General features: G+C 43.9%; 1 protein-coding gene across 3 annotated transcripts in view; it reads right to left on the minus strand.

Annotated features, from left to right (window-relative positions):
- The window catches only part of hipk2 (homeodomain interacting protein kinase 2), a 289,722-nt gene that overhangs the window by 64,769 nt on the left and 205,024 nt on the right, over window positions 1–19,929 (minus strand). For all 3 annotated transcript variants that reach the window (XM_078220251.1, XM_078220250.1, XM_078220249.1), the window contains exon 3: window positions 2,011–2,134. In XM_078220251.1, the coding sequence (XP_078076377.1) occupies window positions 2,011–2,134 (124 nt within the window). The remainder of the gene's footprint in view (window positions 1–2,010; window positions 2,135–19,929) is intronic.

Here is a 19,929-nt window from a genome sequence, read left to right on the forward strand (position 1 = left end):
GAGTTGAGTGAGTGTCGTGGCAATCACTAAGGGGAAGGTTCTGGGGAAACCGAAAGGTCTGAAGGTGGATAAATCACCTGGACCGATGGACTACACCCCAGGGTTCTAAAAGAGATAGCTGAGGAAATTGTGGAGGCATTGGTGGTGATCTTTCAGGAATCACTGAAAGCAGGGAAGATCCCAGAGGACTGGAAAGTAGATAATGTAACACCGCTGTTTAAGAAGGAAGGGAGACAGCAGATGGGAAATTATAGGCCGGTTAGCCTGACTTCGGTCATTGGCAAGATTTTAGAGTCCATTATTAAAGATGAGATCGCGGAGTACTTGGAAGTGCATGATAAAATAGGACTGAGTCAGCACGGCTTCGTTAAGGGGAGGTCATATCTGACAAATCTGTTAGAGTTCTTTGGGGAAGGAAGTTGGATAAAGGAGAACAAGTGGACATGATTTATTTAGATTTCCAGAAGGCCTTTGACAAGGTGCCGCATAGGAGACTGTTAAATATGTTAAGAGCCATCGTGTTAAGGGTACGATCCTGGCATGGATAGAGGATTGGCTGACTGGCAGAAGGCAGAGAGTGGGGATGAAGGGGTCTTTTTCAGGATGGCAGCCGGTGACTAGTGGTGTGCCTCAGGGATCAGTGCTTTTCACAATATACATTAAGGATTTGGAAGAAGGAACTGAAGACACTGTTGCTAAGTTTCCAGATGATACAAAGATATGTAGAGGGACAGGTAGTATTGAGGAAGCGGGGGTGCTGCAGAAGGACCTGGACAGGCTAGGAAAGTGGGCAAAGAAGTGGCAGATGGAATACAATGTGGAAAAGTGTGAGGTTATGCACTTTGGAAGGAGGAATGGAGGCATAGGCTATTTTCTAAATGGGAAAATGCTTAGGAAATCAGAAGCACAAAGGGACTTGGGAGTCCTTGTTCAAGATTCTCTTAAGGTTAACGTGCAGGTTCAATCGGCAGTTAGGAAGGCAAATGCAATGTTAGCATTCATGTCGAGAGGGCTAGAATACAAGAGCAGGGATGTACTTCTGAGGCTGTATAAGGCTCTGGTCAGACCCCATATGGAGTATTGTGAGCAGTTTTGGGTCCCGTATCTAAGGAAGGATGTGCTGGCCTTGGAAAGGGTCCAGAGGAGGTTCACAAAAATGATCCCTGGAATGAAGCACTTGTCGTATGAGGAACAGTTGAGGACTCTGTGTCTGTACTCGTTGGCGTTTAGAAGGATGGGGGGGGGATCTTATTGAAACTTAAAGGATACTGCGAGGCCTGGATAGAATGAATGTGGAGAGGACGTTTCCACTAGTAGGAAAAACTAGAACCAGAGGGCACAACCTCAGGCTAAAGGGACGATCCTTTAAAACAGAGATAAGGAGGAATTTCTTCAGCTAGAGAGTAGTGAATCTGTAGAACTCTTTGTCCCAGAAGGTTGTGGAGGCCAGGCCATTGAGTGTCTTTAAGATAGAAATAGATAGGTTCTTGATTAATAAGGGGATCAGGGGTTATGGGGAAAAGGCAGGAGAATGGGGATGAGAAAATATCAGCCATGATTGAATGGCGGAGCAGACCAGATGGACCGAGTGGCTTAATTCTGCTCCTATGTCTTATGGTCTCATGGAATAGCCTATTGCTATGCTGTACATTATATGCAACATAGGACAGTGAGGCAGAAAAGTAGGAGGTTTGTGCTGTTGAACATGCACGAACCTCCTATTTTAAACTGTACACCAATCTTGAACCATGCACCAATGTTTGAATTGTATCAATCTAAGCTTTGTACTCAAGCCTTTGGAATAGGACTTGAACCCCGAACCTTAACTCTGAAGGCAAGAGTGCCACCCACTGAGCCATGAATCATAGGCATTGAAAACATGAAGCCACAAATAATCAAGACGAGATTACAAATGGAAATAATGATGAAGAGGTCAAAATCACTCGACAACTATCAATCAATTTGGCAAGGATGGCATTTGACCCTATATCCAATCCAATTAAAACATACCTGATCATACTCCGAAGCACCTGGATACAATGGCCAACCCAAGAATAGCTCTGCAATGACACATCCTAGCGACCACATGTCGATAGCCTCGCAAAACAGCAGTCCCAGGATAATCTCTGGTGCCCTGGAGAGAGAGAAAAAAGTTAGGAGTTAGTTGCGCAAACATTTTTTTCTTTCTTTCACTCTGCCTCCTCTCCCAAGTTGTTTATGGTTCTGCAGGCATTGGCAACTCTCCAGTATCTTACACTATTCCTCTGCAAGCTCAGATAATAAGTGCCACCTGGCAACTGGATAGAAGGGGCCACAAGATAGTATCCAAGAATGGGAGCTCCAGTTCCCCTCCTTGCCGTGCGCACGGGTACTGAGCACAAGTCCAAAATCTTCCCATCTCATCAACTGTCAAGATCAACGAGCTGAGGAAGCAAGAATTAGATATCCGGGGCACGATTTTTGTGTGCTGAATTGGGTCAGAGCAGAGGTGGGCAACTAAATAAATGGCGTCACCATCATCCATGACTGTATCACTTTTCCATTCCCACCTCTGTTAATTTTCACGAAGGTGGGAAGACAGCGGGATAAGGGCAGGGAAGTGAAATCATCCACATCTTTACTTAGGGCATTTCAGCAATTAAGCAGCTCATTAAGTGCTTGCCTTCTAAGTTATTGAAATTTTTGCTGGACCAGGTAGCTGTTATGAGCTGTGTAAAGCTGATCAACTCCAGCCTATTGTGAACAAGGTCAGGATCATGAAAAATGTTATATTTGAATAAAGTGGAAATTTTAAAGAAAATCCATACCACAGCAATGAAATTTTAATAAGGCTAACATGCCCCGACCCTATTCCAAGCTCCAGCTTTCCATGGCCCAAGCCAATATGAAGATTCAGATGTGCAGATAGCAGCTGCACCAATGGTTACCGAGTCAGGCCACAATGTGGCCTACTTCCCCGGAGTCCTGCTTCCATTCCAACTCCTCATCACTAATCGGGTGCCTCTCCCGACTCCTCATCAATTAACCCCTTGCTTCCACCAGAGTCTGAAACTTCACAACCTGGGAACGAACTGCCTCTCGAATCCCACCTCCTCAGCCAAAATCCAATCCTTGAGACCTTCGGTGATAACACAGTTCTTTCAGTCAGATGTAGGTCTGTGCTATTTTACACTAACCCCTCCAATGGCCTTCACACCAAGCTACCACATTTTCCTTGCCAGCGGCAAACTGGGCACACATCAAAGCAACTTGAAATGAATAGAACTCAACAGGCCAAAAAAACACAAATATAGATTTACAGAAAGCGAAAATACAGCTGAACAAACAGGAGAAAAACCAGATACAGATAGATAACATTACTTTACAACAGTAACTACACTTTCAAGGTGCTTCATTGGCTGTAAAGTTCTTTGGAATTTTCTGAGGTTGTGAAAGGTACTATATTAATGCAAATCTTCCTTCTTTAGATAGAAGGAAAGATAGAGCTATATCCATAGGTAAGCTATATCCATAGGTATATATAGATATATATAGATACAAATGGATAGACAGAGATTTGTAAACAGCTAAATATAGATCTTTGATTCAGTGTGAACTGTTCAAATTGGAGTTGTATTTCCACATGATCCAAGCCAGAATTCAAATTACAGCTCCAACAACCTCCATGCAGCCCAAGATCTTCTAACACTGATATGAATTTGGTAAACAAATAGCATTCTTGCACCATGATTGCATTTTGTTTATTGTTATGTGCAGAAGGTTACTTATAATTTCCCCCTGCTCTTCTATTTCCACAACACCATTCCGTGATAGGGAGTTGGACTGAGTATTGTTTTCCTGATCTAAGCCATCTCAGATCTGAGCGAGGAATTTCAACTGACCAAATCATTTCCTGCTCACCCTTATTATATAGAATCTATGATCGGGTCATAACCTTTAGGGTTATTTAATTCTGTAGTGTTCCTGATTAATCATGTGACGATGGGTCACATCGTCAGCCTCCAGTTAAAAGGATCAGGTTTCTGCAACACTGGGCTTTGTTTCTATTTGCCTTCAGCACGAGTTATTAAATAATGCGGCTCAGGGATATTATAATCTGTTAATAAAATGAAAGTTAAAAGCTGCCCTCTGACTCAGCTAGCGAGGCAGTAAGTGAGTGAAGGACAAAACGGTAAATGTCTGAAACCATCTCATTTGTACTGACTACAATCTTAGCTAGGACAGTGATTAGACCACCACAGTCAACCTTGTTGCCTCTAGAGAGGGGAAAATCAAACAACTTCTCTCACCTATTGGAAGTCTCACAACACCAGGTTAAAGTCCAACATGTTTATTTGGAATCACGAGCTTTCAGAGCACTGGTCCTTCATCAAGTGAGTCATCAGAGCTTGACTCACCTGATGAAGGAGCAGCGCTCTGAAAGCTTGTGATTCCAAATGAACCTGTTGGACTTTAACCTGATGATATGAGACTTCTTACTGTGCCCACCCCAGTCCAACGCCAGCATCTCCACATCATGGCTAATATTGGAAGTGGGTGAGGAGGAAAAGAATATGTAGCCAATTCAGGATTGTGCTATATAAAATTATGTAACAAAAGAAAATGATGAGCAAGGAAATAATGGCTCAACATTTTTTCCCTTTCCTTGTTTGATCAGTGTTTTAAATTCTGGGTTGCCATTTAAAATCAGATTCCCTCCAAACCAGAGGTCAAATCCATAGCCTTCAAGTCTCTGGATGATGAAGAAGATGAGGTTGGCTGTGTTCCTCTGTGAGTCAACTTGCCTGCCTCTGTTCATGTGTCCAGACTCTAGACACATGAACACTGGCTACTTGGGCATACTCCATCAAGGGCCAACACCTTCAAGCTTCAGGGGGGAGAACTTTGGCTGGAGAAACTACTGCAAGTAGTTTCCTGAAACCCAGATTAGATCAGCCAGCATCCTTTTCTGAACAAGTTGGGGGGGGGGCAGGATAAACTTGTTTAACAAGGCAACAAGCAAAGGTGCAGAATGGTCAGAATGTGAGGTTGGATGAATGAGGTGGGATTTTTTGCTCAGATTTTTTGTTCATGCATTGTATTACTTAAGATCAAGTTTTCCTCAGGAGATTAAATGGACCAGATTCAACTGATGATTGGTTAGATGTTACATGATCTGTCAAAGGAACCAGGTGTACAGAATAGCTATTTGGGCGGCACGGTAGCACAGCGGTTAGCACTGCTGCTTCACAGCTCCAGGGACCTGGGTTCGATTCCCGGCTTGGGTCACTGTCTGTGTGGAGTTTGCACATTCTCCTCGTGTCTGCGTGGGTTTCCTCCGGGTGCTCCGGTTTCCTCCCACAGTCCAAAGATGTGCGGGTTAGGTTGATTGGCCATGCTAAAATTGCCCCTTAGTGTCCTGAGATGTGTAGGTTAGAGGGATTAGTGGGTAAAATGTGTAGGGATGTGGGGGTAGGGCCTGGGTGGGATTGTGGTCAGTGCAGACTCGATGGGCCGAGTGGCCTCTTTCTGTACTGCAGGGTTTATATGATTTCTTATTTTGTTCTGTGAATATTCCAGCACATTGCTCTTCCCCAACAGCATGCTAACTAGTCTAGATCTGATCTGCCCTGTTAACTCTTTGGCCTGGATTTTCAGCCTTGAGGTGCGGGGGGGGGGTGGGAATTGGGAAAATTTGTGGCTCGGTCTGCCCACCTTGACACAAAGTGCCCACACAGGTGTTACCTTCATTGCCAGGGGTGGTTAGAGCCTGGCCAGCTGACCCAGGAAAAAGTTTTAAGGTCACCACAGGGGCTACTGGATACAGAAGTGGGCTGATTAAAAGGCAGTGAGACTTCATCCCAGCTAAAATAAGAACACAGAGACTCTCCAGCCTCCTCAAATACTCCCCATGCCCCATCCATTCACCTTATGCCTCCCACCCATCCTTTATGGCTCCTCCTGTCCCCATGCCTAGCTCTGCCCATGTCCCTTAATGTTCCCCATGCCAAGCTGTGGTATTTCCATGCCTATTGGTTTTATACAGTGTATGTGGGTCAGCAAATGCTATAGTGACAATAGGATGTTAAAAACAGTTTTTCAAAAATAATTAATTCATAACTTTCTTATGTTTGGAAAAAGGTCATTTCACTATAAGCTAAAAATTTCAACCATCCAAACCTCTTAAAGTATCAGTAACAAAAACCACAAACCCTTGAAACCACTTAAAGTTGTGTAAACCACCATTGTGAAATTAACAGCCGAGATCAGAGAGCTTGAACTGTCAAACAAGCATTTTTTTCCCAGGGTTCAGGTGTTTCAATAAGCTTAATACATGTCCAGGTTCTCAGTTAAGCCTCATTATGTATGAACCACAACACATTAGAAACCTGCCCAACTCCAGAAAAATTGTAGAGAAGTAGGCCACAATGGAGCCATCCAGATAGGCAGTGCTGGATGTGGTCTTTTGGCAGGAACCAGCCCACACCCTGAAAACCAGACAGCCTGGGAATGGAGTCAGAAATCTCAGAATCTGGACCCCTCCACCATTTTTAAAGGGCTGCCGAGTCATTTGGAGATAATCCAGGCCTATGTCTCCAGAAGTGAATAGTTCATTTGCAGTAATAGGAGATTGGTGTGTGAGCGTATATTCTGAGATTAAAGCACTGACGAGTATCAGAAAATCTCATGAGAATTTAACCACCTGACTGTAATCTCTCCTCGCAGGCTCAGTCACCTCCTCAGCTTCCAGTTGCCTTCGTCTCACTTAATCCTACCATCGTCCCAGCCTTGACCAATTCCAACACCTTCCCAGAATCTAACATCCCCGCACCCTCATCTGCAATTTAATTAGAGCAGGTGGTGGGTTGGCTCATTATTTATCACAGCAAGAACTACCAAAATGAGCGAACCCTCAATTCTGATCACATCTCAAACTGCGTTCTCTAGTTAAGAAGCACTAGCCCAACTGTCATTTCACTGTTTAACATTTTCCTTTGCTACCCAACATCTTACAATACAAGCCTGACCTATCCTCCTCACCAAATGCTACACCAAATATTGAAATCATTTTTAGTCTCAATTCAAAAGATGTCCACCATGTATGGACTGCATTGTAAAAGCAGCAAAGCATCTGGGACCAATCTGCATCCACTTACAGTTTTCCCTATCAGCGCAGATTCACAAGCTGGTGGCGCTGTAAATACATAGTTGCATCAGCTGCCAACATTTCAAACCTTTGGAACAGCTGTAAAATGTCTCATTAGATTTTGTTCATCCATTTGAGCTTAGTCTGCAACAACCCAAATAGATTGAGAATACTTTAACTGGCAAATAGAAAATTACAACATTGGAGATAATACTCTTGATTTTTTTCGGTGTAAATGGAGCATCAGAGAACAACGACCCACCAGACCCTCCAGCGTCCTGGATAAATGTTCATCCCATACTATTGGTTCTATGTCTTCTTTCTCAGTCAACCATGTGAAATGTGGTTGGAAGATCTTCAATTTAGATCTTACAGGTAAAAGTCCATGTAACCAGATTGTCCCTAATTTGTTTGAAAATTTACTCTAAATACAGAATTTTACAGCACAGAATTGTTCAGTCGATTACAATATTTATGCTTCATATGAACCACCTCCTACCTTACTTCATCTCAAAATATTATTCTATTTCTTTCTCCTTCATGTACTCATCTAACAGCCCCTTAAATGCATCAGATGCGGAACCAGTGCTTCATGATATTTGGATTGTTCAGGTACATGTGATGCCTTCAGTGTCAAGAGGCTCACTCCACATATGAGCCCTCACTCACAGTGAATGAATATCTGGCCATACACTAAAACGTCATGTAATTGTCTCATTCCAAAAATTGGAATAGAATACCCACAGTACTGTAATTTTTCCATGAAATCTCTCGTGTCTCCCTAGTTTTTGGATAGTATATGTACAACCAGTTTATCAACCTCTAAATTTATCACTTTCAAATATGTATCCAACTCTCTTTTGAAATCTCCTGTGGAATCCGACTCCACCACTCTCCAGGTAGTGCATTCCAAATCCCAACAACTCTCTGAGTAAAGAAGTTTCTCCTCATCTCACTCCTAGCTCTCTTGCTGACCATCTTGAAATTGTGACTCCCTAGTCACTTACATACCAACTAGTGGAAACAGAGTATCCTTCTTTACCTTGTCAAAATTGTTCATAATTTTGAACACCTCAATAAGGTCATCTCTCAAACTTCTCTGCTCCAAGGAGAATAAGCCCAATTTCTCTCATCTTTCCTTGTATCTAAAATTCCTCATTCTTGGTATCATTCTAGTAAATCTGCTTTGCATTCTCTCTAGGGCTTAACATCCTTCCTTAAATAAGGTGCCCGCAACTGAACACAATACTCCAAATGTGGTCTGACCAATGATTTGTCGAGGTGTAGCATCACTCCTTGCTTTTATACTCCATACCACTATTTATAAACCTTGCCAACATATCCTTCCATTTCTTTCTCCCTCATGTATTTAACCAGTTTCCCTTAAATGTGTCAAAATCTTGGTGGAAGGCTAACTGGTAAACTTGAGGTTGTGAGTTCAATCCATACCAATTTATCAGCATTAAGAGCTCTTTGTAAAGTTGGACCATCAATTGACCACAAGAACCCAAACCTGTCTTTAGGACTAACCAAAAATTTCAGTGCAAGTGTGAGTGCTCTCCCATTGCAGAGAGGTCAAGTCTGCAGTCACTAATTCAAAGTGGCTCTCATGATAATCATTCTGTCATTACAGAATAATTCTAATTCTATATTGAATTATAGCATCATACAGCACTTCAGTCCATTATGTCAGTGCCAGCTCTTCGAAAGAACTATCCAGGTGGTCCCACTTTCCTGCTCTTTCCCCATAGCTCTGAATTATAAAATAAAATGCTTAAATTAAGATTTCAATGATTTTAAACAGAATGAATTTCACAAACAGGAGGTGGGATGCATTTTTACCCAGCAGACACTTCTGAAAATGGAGCTTAAAATTGGAAAGAAAAGGATAGATTTGATTTAAAATAATATGAAGGAATTGAGATGCAAGTAAAGGAGATATAGAGAAGGATTCTGCAAAACCTGAAAGAGGTAGGTTCAAGTTGCTGCGATGTCATTTGTTAGAAGAGGGTGGTCAATATAAGGAAACCAGCATAGTGTCAATGAGCCTTCAAACAAGATACCCTGTAGCTCCCACTTCAAAAATAATCCTTCCCCCACCAACTCTCACGTAACCACTATCTGACTCCAAGGAATCTACACAAAATGAACCTCGAGTTACAGATGCATTTCCAAGTAATCTCCTCAATGATGCCTCCTTTGGGAACAATGTGAAATTACTGAGAAGCTATTCCAGTTCGTAAAAATGCCTTGTTTTAATCGCTTAAGGGGAGTGTACAGCAGCTCAGCCTCAGAAAATGAAAGCTGTTAAATTAATTTACATTTTAAATGGGAATAAAGACACAGTTTGTAGGTCTGGTCTAATGAAAGGTCCCATTTGAAATGTTAATTCTAGGTTAAGTGAAAGGATCACCCAATAGCCATTTAAAAAAGTCAAGATCAGAACAGACCGAGATCTTGTTTTTGCAGCCTGATTGATATTTGTGATGGCTTGCTGCAAAGGTTAAATTTGATTTCTTGCTTCAAATGTGTTATAAAAGGCAAAGCCAGTCTCTGAGATTGAATGACATTTTATGTTTTAAACCGAGCATCCTGCATTAGATACACAATGGAGCTGCCTCTATCCACCCCAGCTAGTTTCCCCAAAGCTGATTGCAAAGTTTTCAATTTCCTGGTTTCTTTGAATAAGATTACCACTTAAATTTTATGCTTCCAATAAAAGATGCAATCTTTCATGACTTGCTTTCAGGATGTAATTTAGATTAAGAATACAAAGTGGTATTGTCATAACTGTCCCCTTGTTGAATTGCCTGGCAATCCTTGACAGCAATAACTGTTATTACGGTGTGCTGCTGTACCAGAATGGTCAGGATTAGGATAATATTCTAACTCGCACCAAGTCCTGATTGTCCAACATCCTATGCTTCCTAACTGCCTAATTTGGCAACATCTCAATTTAGAATTTCTCGTTCTGTTTCACCCCAATCTCTGTAACCTCCTCTAGCCCTATAACCAAACCTCTGCAATTTCTGCACTCCTCCAATTCTAGCCTCATGTTCATCTTCCATTTGCCCAGCTGTGATTACGGCAGTTTATAAGCCTTAAACTCTGTAATTCCCTCTTAAAGCTCTCTTCCTTTCCTTCTTGAAGAAGGTTCACAAAACCAGTCTTTGACTAATATCTTCACAATGACATGGTATCGAATTGTATTTGATAATGCTCCTGTGAAGTGCCTTGGGATGTTTAACTGCGTTAAAGGTGACATATAAATGCAAGCTTCTATTTGGGGTATCACAATTACCTGAAGGACAGGCTCAGGAAAAGCGGGTGGGGTGGTGGGAAAGTGAGGGAGTGGTGGTTTTGGATTGGACAGAATAAGCATTCTCCAGAATAGCGGTGACTATAGCAAAGTCCGGGTTGCACTGATGATCCCAAGAGGATAGAGATAGTAAAGCACTGGGGAATAGTGAAATAACACTAGAGAGGATCAGACTAGCAGCATTGCGGCTTATAAGGCGATGTGGTGATAAAATGCATTTGCAGATAACATCTCCAAGAATACTAATGTTGCTCCTGCAATGATCAATTGTTTCTCTAACTAAAGTTTTGCCTTTGAGCATTTAGAATTGTTGGTTTATCAGTTTAAAGATCTGTCCAACAAATTTGCTTTTTGCAGTGTTCACCAGGAAGTCAGTGAACAATTGCAAAAGAAAATACAACCTGCACTACCTTGATGGCTCTGTGCACTAAATGCAACAAAGCCATGCAAAGCAAGAAGACAGGCTTGATCTTCACTATGTTAGCTGATCTTGTTAGCTGATGTGCTACAATTAATCTTAAACCCAACCTGCTCTTTCCTTCCAGGGTTGTGACTGGATGGAATGAAAATTCACACTCCTAGTGTTCCACCTATTATTTATCACAAACATTACTAAAACTCTGATAATCATGTCAGTTATCATGGGTGGGATATCCCCCCCAGCCTCCCGCGATGTGTTTTGTGTTAGTGGAGGCGGACCATCATTGGATCTTCCAGTCCCGCCGCTGTAAAGGTAAAGAGAATTTCCCGTTGTTGCACTCTCCACCACAGATGCCCTGGTGGCAGGGGGTTGCCATTGGTGGGACCAGAAGATCTTGCGAGTGGGAACGGCCAGAAAATCCCGTTCCATATTGCTGTTTGGAGGATCATGCTGTGTACAAACTGAATGTCATGTTTCCCACATTATAAGTAATTACACTTATAAATTACTGCATTGTCTGTTGGACACTTTGAGGGATTGTTCTGGCCGTTCATGTCAGCAGGATCTTCTGGTCCCGCTGACAGCGCACCCCTGCCATGGGTTTACCAGTGGCATGGGGCTTACTCAAGCAGGACCAGAAGATCCCACCACCAGCCAATGGCAGGCCATCTCAATTCTGCCTATTATAGCTGTAATATGACATGTAATGAAGGACACTTGCAGACTCACTGCAGCTCTGTAAGGACCTGTATTTTGAAGCCAACTCTCCAAAATGAATCTCAAGTTCAGATCTCATATCTCTTGCACTATATATCCCACTGATTGGCCATCAGCTGCTTTGACCATCAATACCACAGAGAGAAAGCAAGGTTGGCATGTCTTCAAAGGGGAATCTCTTGAGGATAATAGCACAGAAGGAGGGAAGTTCATTTGGAGCTGAAGTGGGTGTCCTTTCCAGGCTAGGGCCTGCTGGGTATTCACAAGTTATAGGTGTTAATTTTCAGGTACATTTGGGGAACTGTTGTTCAGTACTGGATATGGATTCTGTATAAAAATGACTAGTTTTTGAATTGCCTGAGTTAAAATAAGGAAGGGGGAATGTGAGTAAGGAGAGGGTGATTATTGTCTCTCTATCAAGGAAAAACTCTGAGGAAAAACTAATCCGTATGAAAAATGAAGGCATGATGCAGTAGCTGAAGGATACTGTTATGGACAGGGATGAGAGAGAACTGAAACCCCTCTTCCCTTAGCGTCCATAAACAATGTGTTTTGAGAGGAAGATGTGTGTTTCTTAACCCGAGTGTGGATAATTTGACAAACCAGTAGTAAGCCTTTCATAAATTTAACTAAAGAGGATTATTTATTTATGTATTCACCCTGAGAATCTAACACAATGTCACTCATTCACCCACTCTCACACACACTCGAGGAAAAACACTGTGAAAGAGAATAGTACATTATTACATATTGTACATAAAGAAATAGTTTGTAATTGGCTCATCCTGGAAAGCACATGGTGCAGGTCTAGTGAAGGAGAGGGGCTGTGGGAGCGCATGTAAAATAGGGCAGATGCTAACCCCACCACCTTAAGAGCAGAATGAATCAGGACTCTTCAAGTGCCCCTGACCACTGACTTATGGATAATACTGGAATGTCTGACAAAGCCAAGAAGGATAGGTGAGAACGTGCAGGACAAACTCCACTTCAAACACAGTGGCACCATTCAAAAACTAGAGCAGTTCACCTGAAATGTTATAGGATCAGTGCTCTGAATGTGAAAGTAGGTACCTTAGATTTTGAGAACCACACTCTGGGCTGCGGTATGCAGTATAACAGTTAGGCTTTATGGCCCTGGATGTGAGTGGCCAAAATAAAATTAGCTGCTTTTGATTGCTATATCCAGTGACCCCTGCTGGAAAGTATGTGCGAACACATGAGATGAATAATACTCATAGTCTAAGCTCCTCCACGCTGTTGATGGGCCACTTGGGCAATGCACCAAAGGACTACTGAGCATCTTTGGATCAATCATTTTCAGGAGAGTGGGAGACATCTGGCGGCAGGGAGGGAGAAGGAGGTGTCATAATTATAAACCAGTTTTAAAATAATCTTTCAATAAGGGGCCTCTGCTGTTCAGCCTTCCATCTGTCCTTCACTGTCATTCATTTAAAATCTCACAAGAATCCACCCCTCATGCAGCTGGTTTAGGTCCCAGCTTTTAAAGTGTCTAGTTTATTAGCCACCTTTAAGTCAAAAGTTATGGGAAGATTAAACCAGCCAATATCTCACACAAAGTACTTCAATGTTTTCTTTTAAAATAATAAAACTGGCTAAACTTTAAGGAAAATCTGGAAGGACTCAGGAAACATGTTTTCAGAGTTGGATTTGTTGCAATCTCAGGTATATAACTCCCCAGAGGCCTATAAAAAAAATGCAGGTCTCCTGAATTTAAGTCTTCCAACAGTGTTTTCAGAATGTAATCTGTTGGTGCAAGCTGCGTTGAACAGTTTTAATGCAGATACGTGGGGTTATTACCTTAACTCCAGCAAAGAATTTCAGTTAAAAATGAGCTCTAAAGAAAAACTGCTTGTAATTCTCCTGCTCCAGTCCATCTTTTTTTCTTCCCTCCATTCCCTGAAGACAGTAGTTTCCACGGGATATGTTGGACACACACAGCACCTTTCCTGAGTGACATTTCTTAATTTGTCAGTTTAGGTAGTTAGCTTCCACTGGCTATTCAGCATTGCGGGGCCTCACAGCCTTATATTCACTCAACATCCACACATTGGCTGGAATTCTCCCCAAAAAATTCCAAGTGTCAAATTAGCTTGAAAACTGGAGTAATTTACACTGTTTTTTTCAGTGGGAGTTCAGAGAAGAATCTCCCAAACTCTGTGAATTGCAGAGGTCACCAGCATGAATATAATTAAAAACTGGAGGGGTGGGCCTATCCCCACTGGAGAGGCTGAAATCGCCACGCTGAGCAGGCTGCTGTGCATGCACCAATCTGTCAATGCCAAGATCTGCGCATGCACAGTGGCCCCGTACTGATAACCTCCAGACTGCTGGCCAGCTCAATCGCTGACCACCCCCGCGACGCCGGCACTCCGCCTCCCCACGGCCCGATCGCTGGCCCCCCCGACCATTCCCATGCCAGCTCCAAACCCCCTTCCCGGCCTGCCCCAATCTCCAGCTCCCCCCCCAATTCCCCATCCCCACAGTCCTGATACCCCGCTGCAGTCCCGACTGATCCCCCCCCCTCCCAGCCCACCCCGATCACTGCCCTCCCTCCTCCCCCCACCAATCCCTATGCAGAGTGGCAGCGGAAACCCCCCCCCACCGATCGCCCCGAGGCTCTGCCCCACAGATGCAACGTCCCCTTAGCACTGCCTGTGCCTGTTGGGCAATGCCAAGGTACCCTCTGGGCATTGGCACTATGCCCCTTGGGCAGTGCCAGGGGCACAGACTGGCATTGCCAGGGTGCCAATGTCTAGGGGGCACCCCACTCCACACCGCCCGACCCTCTGGGGGCCCAGATTGCCCCCAGCAGGGTCGGGCCACTAGTTCCCCATTAGTAGGGAGCTAGTCAAAACCCCGCTGGAGTGAACCACTCTGGCGGTGGGGGAGATGCTCGTCGGCCTGGAGACTTCAGTCCCAGGCCCGCTAATCACATTTAAATTCTATGCAAATGACCACTTAAATGATCTTTGTGCTTCCCCACCGATCTCTGGTGTGGATCTGACGCCGCTGGAAATCTGACGCTGGGAGACGTTAACGGGGCGTGAATGCGTGTGTGAACCCTGCGAATTGGCTGACGCAAGAATCTCCCGGCCTAGCGCAGAGAGATGGGACAATCACGACCATTCTCTTTCTGGCTTGGGGGTGGGTTTCAGGCAGAGAGAAGTGGACTTATGGCTGGAAGTTAACCTGACTTTTCCCTACCTAAGCCACAGACATCAGATCTTTTGTAGAATTGCTGAAGCAACTGAGAAGAAATGGAACTTCCTACACAGGGTAGTGCCATTGCAGACTGGGCTAAGAGAATTCCTTGACATTCCTGAATAAAAGCAAACTCACCTTATACTTGCCAGGGTTACCTAGCTGTGAGTTTCAACAGTTGAGGGGGAACAAACCCATTATTTTAAGCATGAAAAAGTCAAAAGATGACAATTGATGGTTGTGAAACAGTACTAGGATTGCAGATGCATCTGTCTGGGACAGTATTGATAGCTGTGATCACTGCACAGTCCTTGTGTAGGCCAAGTCCCATTTTCACTGTTGCAATGGTCCATTCTTCACTGATGTCACAGCTGCTATATGACAGGTCATGCAAATAGCCATTGTACAAGCATGTCTTGGCTGTGAGCTCACTGCCAAAGCTGACAGGAAGATACTGGTGAGTTGTGTGCTCGACATATCCAATGAAAATTGCTGCCTTCCGGAAAGTTCATAGAACCCTTACAATGCAGAAGGAGACCAGTTGGCCGATCGAGTTAGCACCAACTCTCCGAAAGAGCATTTTACCCTCTCCCCACCCTATCCCTGTAACCCTGCACATTTACCATGACTAATCCATCTAACCTACACATTTTGGGACACTAAGGAGCATTTAGCATGGCCAATCCACCGAATCTGCACATCTTTGAAGTGTGGGAGGAAACCGGAGCACCCATAGGAAAGCCATGCAGACATGAGAAGAACGTGCAAACTCTACACAGTCACCCAAGGCTGGAATCGAACCCAGGTCCCGGGCACTGAGAGGCTGCAGTGCTAACTACTGTGCCACCATGCTGCCCATGTGATATATGGTCTTTTCAGTGAAGGGGAATCAGTCTGTCAGGTAGTGAGTGTGAGCAACATTTAAGCCTCAGCTGGAGTTGAGACAGTGGAATTACTGAATATTGATCAGGAGCAGGAATCCTGGCTGATTTTCCTTGCAACCCTCCTGCCGCCCTTCCCTCCCAGTTGTAGCAATCAGCTAATTTTACATACAGCAAAATCTCAAAAACAGCAATGATATAATGAGAAAATAATATGTTTCAGTGGTATTGGTTGAGGGATAAATATTTGCCAGGACACTGGGGACAACTCCACTGCTGGTCTTTGGCTAATACTGTGGGAGTCTCAGAAAAAGATGGCACCCCCAATAGTGCAGCACTCCCTCAGCAAAACACTGGAATGCCAGCCTGGATCTTCTGAGTCAGAATCAAGAGTTCTATGAAACATAACTCATTGAGCAAAAGCTGACACCAAAAGCAAAACACGTTTGAAGTTCAAATGCCAGCAAAAGTCTGGTGCTGGCTTTCCGTAGCCCTGCTTGAAGTGTAAATAAACAGGCCCTTGAGGGCATGTGGAAAATCACCAGGGGACTAATCTGATCAGTTATGTCCTTCAGTTAAAAATATCTTATGTTGTGGAAACTCAGCAAAATAAATATGCTGACTTCTTTGCTGAATTCCAAATGACGAGCAAGCTTCTGAAATGAAATCTGATTGCTGTCACCTGCCATGGAATATTGACAGTGAACTTCCATTCCAAATGGTTCCGGTGTGCGTGGCCATGTATGTTTGTGTAAACGTGGGCCTTTTTGTTTAATTCAGGTTGGTGGTGCATTGTGTTAATGTCCCCACCTGTTGGTTGCCTGAGTTCAGGTTTGATTTTCACCTCTACCCCATAAACAAGATACTCTGTTGGGAGGGAATTGATAGAGGCCACAGGGAGAGAAGAGGGGTGAATGAGAGTCACTGACATTGTGTGCATTTTCAGCAATTGGCAATGGATCACTGAAATCTGAGGCTCCTGGCCAGCCAAATTGAATGACTCTGAGCCAGGTCCTGGCAGATCATATGAAGTATGGGTAGGAAGGTTCTTTTCAGGGAATGTACTGCTTCACAGCGAGTGTGTATTGCTGAGAAATACCCTTCATTCTCTATTTAGGAGAAGCTCTCAGCCGGGCAACAGTTGGGTGACGGGCTCAGAAGGGCAACAGGAGAGTTGCCAACCCCTCTGGATTGTTCCAGTCTCCATGGATTAACAATTATTCTCTGCAACACTGCTTCGAGGAACTGAGAAGAAAAATTATCAGGGTATTCAAAACAAATTGTGTTTTTCTCATTTTCAATGAACACTTTCATCCATTAGTTCTAAAGACTATTTAACTGATCATTAAGAATCATCCAATTGGCTAACAAATAATCAGTTTACTTTCCGATTGGCTGGGATCACCAGTGTTGCAGGTTTGGGGGGAGGGCAAGGCAAGACAGGTGGCCAAGTGATGAAACCTCCAGAAGTTCATCTGGCTGGATCTGGCAACTCCACGAGTATCTCCAGGTGCTTCCTTCTCTCAGTTTCATAGTTGGAGAGTCACAACCAATGAGCCTCCCAAAGCAAGGGATGGCTACAGAGCTAGGAGTCCCCCTGCACTTAGAGTGCCTGCCAACATCCTCCATTACATCTATTTCCTGACGCTTCAGAGTGCTTGCCCTCTCCTGAAAGGGTTGATTGTTTCATAGAATTCCTACAGGGCAGAAGGAGGCCATTTGGCCCAATGAGTCTGCACCGACTCTTACCCAGGCTTACCCCATAACCCCATGTATTTACCCCGCTTATCCCCCCAACCTAAATACCTTGGGACACAGGGGTAATTTAGCATGGCCAATCAACCTAACCTACACATCTTTGGGATGTGGGAGGAAACCAGAGCACCCGGAGGAAACCCACGCAGACACAGGGAGAACGTGCACTCCACACAGACAGACAATCACCCAAGGCTGGAATTGAACCCGGGTCCCTGATGCTGTGAGGCAGCAGTGCTAAACACTGTGCTGCCCTTACTGAGAGGAGTGGGGTCTATTTCCAGAGCTGCTGGGCCAACCTCCATTTTCAAATGGCCAGGAACAGCATGCAGCAGCATCATGACCCTGTCTTTGCCCGATTCTTTCCCTTCCTCCCGCCCAACAAGCATTATTGATAAGTAGTGTCATCAAATTGAGTGCCTCAGTCACTGCCCTCATGCCTTTTTATGGAGGGCCTTAACTAGTGCCATATATTCTGGGTAACCCTTCCTCCCTGGTGAATGAAACTATGACAGAAATGAAACACTGTGAAGGGACAGGAATAGAAATATACGATAAAAATGAGAAAAGGGCAAAAAGGAGAAAGTGAGTGAAGGGCTAAGAGCATCCCTTGTGGCAGGTTTACAGGTTTTTAGTAAGACAAAATCTTAGGCCTAGCATTAATCCAATGCTATTAATTCTGTTGGTAACCATAGAATATACTTCAGTCTCTGGGCAGCAATCAAGTACTCCTCAAAAAACAACCACAGTGGCATGATTGTGAATAAAAGTGCAAGGTAACTGCAGGCATGACATTGATAAGGAACCTGAATATTTTTAGTTTCCAAAGTAGCCAATTAATTACGTCTTCCTGTGTACCAAATCTCCTGTTGGGTATTGGGAGTATGTGGTGACTTTCCCAGATCCAATTTAGAAGGTTGTGGGTTCAAACATTTAGGTTGACACTGTAGTGCAGTACTGAGGGACTGCTGCACTGCCGGCTTTTGGATGAGACATTAAACTGAAACCCCATCTGCCCTCTCATGCATGATGTCATGGCACTATTCAAAGAAGATCACGTGATTTCTCCCGTGCACTAGTTAATATTAATCCCCCAACCGACTTCATGAAAATAAATCAACTGGTCACTCGTCTCATTGCTATTCATGGGATGGGGCACAGTGCTGTGATTTTTTTTTGTGTGTAAAAACACAGGGGAGCATTGTGGTGAGGTTGATTCGGTATTATCTGAAGAACCAGAGAGAAAGTACAAAGCACAGTGGCAGCAGTGGGTGGCACAGTGGCCGAGTGGTTGGCACGGCTGCCTCATAGGGCCAGGGACCTAGGTTCAATTCTGGCCTCAGGTGACTGTCTGTGTGGAGTTCGCACTATCTCCCTGTGGGTTTCCTCCGTATTCCTCCCACAGTCCAAAGATGTGCAGGTTAGGTTGATTGGCCATGCTAAACTGCCCCTTAGTGTCAGGGGGATTAGCAGGGTAAATATGTGGGGTTATGGGGATAGGGCCTGGGTGGGATTGTTGTTGGTGCAGTACTGATGGACCAAATAGCCTCCTTCTGCACTGTAGGGATTCTATGGGATTCTATGTATCATCTGCAAGATGCACTGCAAGAGCTCAGTAAGGCTCCATAGATAGCGCCTTCTAAACCCATGATCTCTACCATCCAGAAGGATAAGGGCAGCAGATACATGGGAATACCACCACCGAAAGACTTCAAGCTACTCACCATCCTGACTTTGAACTATATCACCGTTCCTTCACAGTCACTGGGTCAAAATCCTGGAACTCCTGCCTTAATAGCACCGTGGGCATATCTATATCCCATGGACTGCAGCAGTTCAAGAAAGCAATTCATCACCATCTTTGTAAGGGCAACTCGGAATGGGTAATAAATGCTGGCTTAGCCAGTGACACCCACATTGCACGAACGAATTTAAAAAAATGAAATTCACTGAATATTCTTAAAATCAAACTCTATTAAATTAATTGATAAATGTCTGTGAGTCCCCTGATTTCTTTGGACTTCCACATGATAAACATAGCTTTGGAATTTAGATAGCCCCATCTCGAATTATTTTTATTCTCTTTCAGAACGTGAATGTTGCTGAAAAAGCCTGCATTTCTTATCCATCCCCAATTGCCTGATGTTTAGTCGTCTTTTTGTCACAGCTGCAATACCCATCGTGTAGGTACACCCACTACGCTATTAGGGTGGGAGTTCCAGGATTTTGACTGAACAATGATGAAGGAATGGCGATATAATTCCAAGTCAGAACGATGTGTAACTTGATGGCGATGCTCCCATGCATCGTGTGCCCTTATCCTCCTAGGTGGTGGACGTCGTAGCATACAATTAAAAATGCCTCAGAAATCAAAACAACTGAAGAGCAAACTTGACCTATTTTCCACTAAGTGTGGAACATTGATTCATCAGAACATCCAGTGGCTGATGTTTCAGTCCTGACTAGATAGCTTGTTGAGTCAAAAGAA

This window comes from Mustelus asterias, chromosome 9 (assembly GCF_964213995.1).
Source record: "Mustelus asterias chromosome 9, sMusAst1.hap1.1, whole genome shotgun sequence".
Taxonomy (NCBI): Eukaryota; Metazoa; Chordata; class Chondrichthyes; order Carcharhiniformes; family Triakidae; genus Mustelus; species Mustelus asterias.